This window comes from Brassica oleracea, unplaced genomic scaffold (genome assembly GCF_000695525.1).
Source record: "Brassica oleracea var. oleracea cultivar TO1000 unplaced genomic scaffold, BOL UnpScaffold03137, whole genome shotgun sequence".
NCBI classification, from domain to species: Eukaryota; Viridiplantae; Streptophyta; class Magnoliopsida; order Brassicales; family Brassicaceae; genus Brassica; species Brassica oleracea.
This window is the reverse complement of record NW_013619663.1, coordinates 45-1,298: the sequence shown is the minus strand read 5'-3', so window position 1 is coordinate 1,298 and position 1,254 is coordinate 45. Positions and strand designations below refer to the sequence as shown.

The 1,254-nt window shown below is 44.4% G+C and overlaps 1 protein-coding gene across 1 annotated transcript; it reads left to right on the top strand.

Moving 5' to 3' along the window:
* On the top strand, window positions 1–783 carry LOC106321813 (the record flags this gene model as incomplete). The annotated part of the gene is given in 1 exon segment (XM_013760051.1): window positions 1–783. A coding segment is annotated over 1 exon segment (617 nt), but the record flags the coding sequence as incomplete, so codon positions are not given.
* Window positions 784–1,254: the final 471 nt, after the last annotated feature.

Below are 1,254 nucleotides of genomic sequence, written 5' to 3'. Positions count from 1 at the left end.
CTGATTTCTTTCCTTTTGATATATGTACAATGGATTTGAGGACAAATACTTTTGAAGAGGGATCGTCTGATGCGCCACAGTACATGGATCAGTACATGGAACCAGGCCGGGATGGAGCTCAGGACGATCAGATCATTCCAACTGAGGTTCAACCAGCCGACCGTTCCAGACAGACAGACCGAGCCGTGTACCGGATCAACCCGCGAGCATCCGGAAAGGAGCTACGGCTGGAACCACGTCCAGATGACCGAACAGACCGTACCGGAGCTCGTCTTCCCCGACCAACTTGCCAAGCCAAGAGTGATGGTCAAGCCAGAAATCAGTTTGATCGAGTGGAAACCGAGACAGACCATAGTCTTTCCCTTTTGGTCCGTCTGATCCGAGCCGAGTGTCCTGACGAACGTACTGATGGATCAGCCGGCCAGTATGATCAGTTCTTGAACTTTGATGATCAAAATTTCTCTAAGGCAAGGATTCTACAACTGTCCAAGGACTTGGGACGTGCTGGAACCAGAATGATACATGAGCCTTACCCGCCCGACTGTCCAGAATGCGCCCCGTCCGTCCTGCTCCTTACCGCGAAGGAACCACTTGGTTCAGACGAACTTGGACGTTAGCCGAAGAGTCATTTATGATCAGATCTGGAACTCAAGAGTTTTCTACTTTGTTTTTAATTCCAGCCAGATCCGATCTCTAGATCTACCATTAATACTTTCTTATGTCTCTTTCTAGTATAAGTATGCAAACACTTCTCATAATAAAATGATTCCATTTTTCTTTCAACTTTTTGAGTCTTTACTCTTTGTTCTTCGATTAGAACTTCTCTTATTTTCTTGGTGTGGTTAGCTCCAAGTAAACTCTTCTGGTCCGTTGGTCTTGTGAGTCATATTAAGCAACGGTTCGAGATTGCCACTTTGTTGGACCGGTGCGTCACATCCGGCAACGATCTGGTTCGGGAATATCAAAAGCCAATCCGCAACCTTTGTGCGACCCATCGATCCATCAGATCTCCTTCGGAGTTCATATCTTTTCCAATACGGTTGAGTGATCCTTTCTAAGGCGTATCAAAATGGTATCAGAGCCACTCTTCCGTATCTCTTTTCATTCCATCTTTCTCATCTACCATTTTCTTCATAAAAAAAAAAAATCTTAAAAAAAAAAAAAAAGAGAAAGATCCATATAAAAAAAAAATCAAAAGTTTTCGATTGTGGATTGGTGGTGGAAGAGTAAGTCTGCTGGCTGAGGAGAAAACCA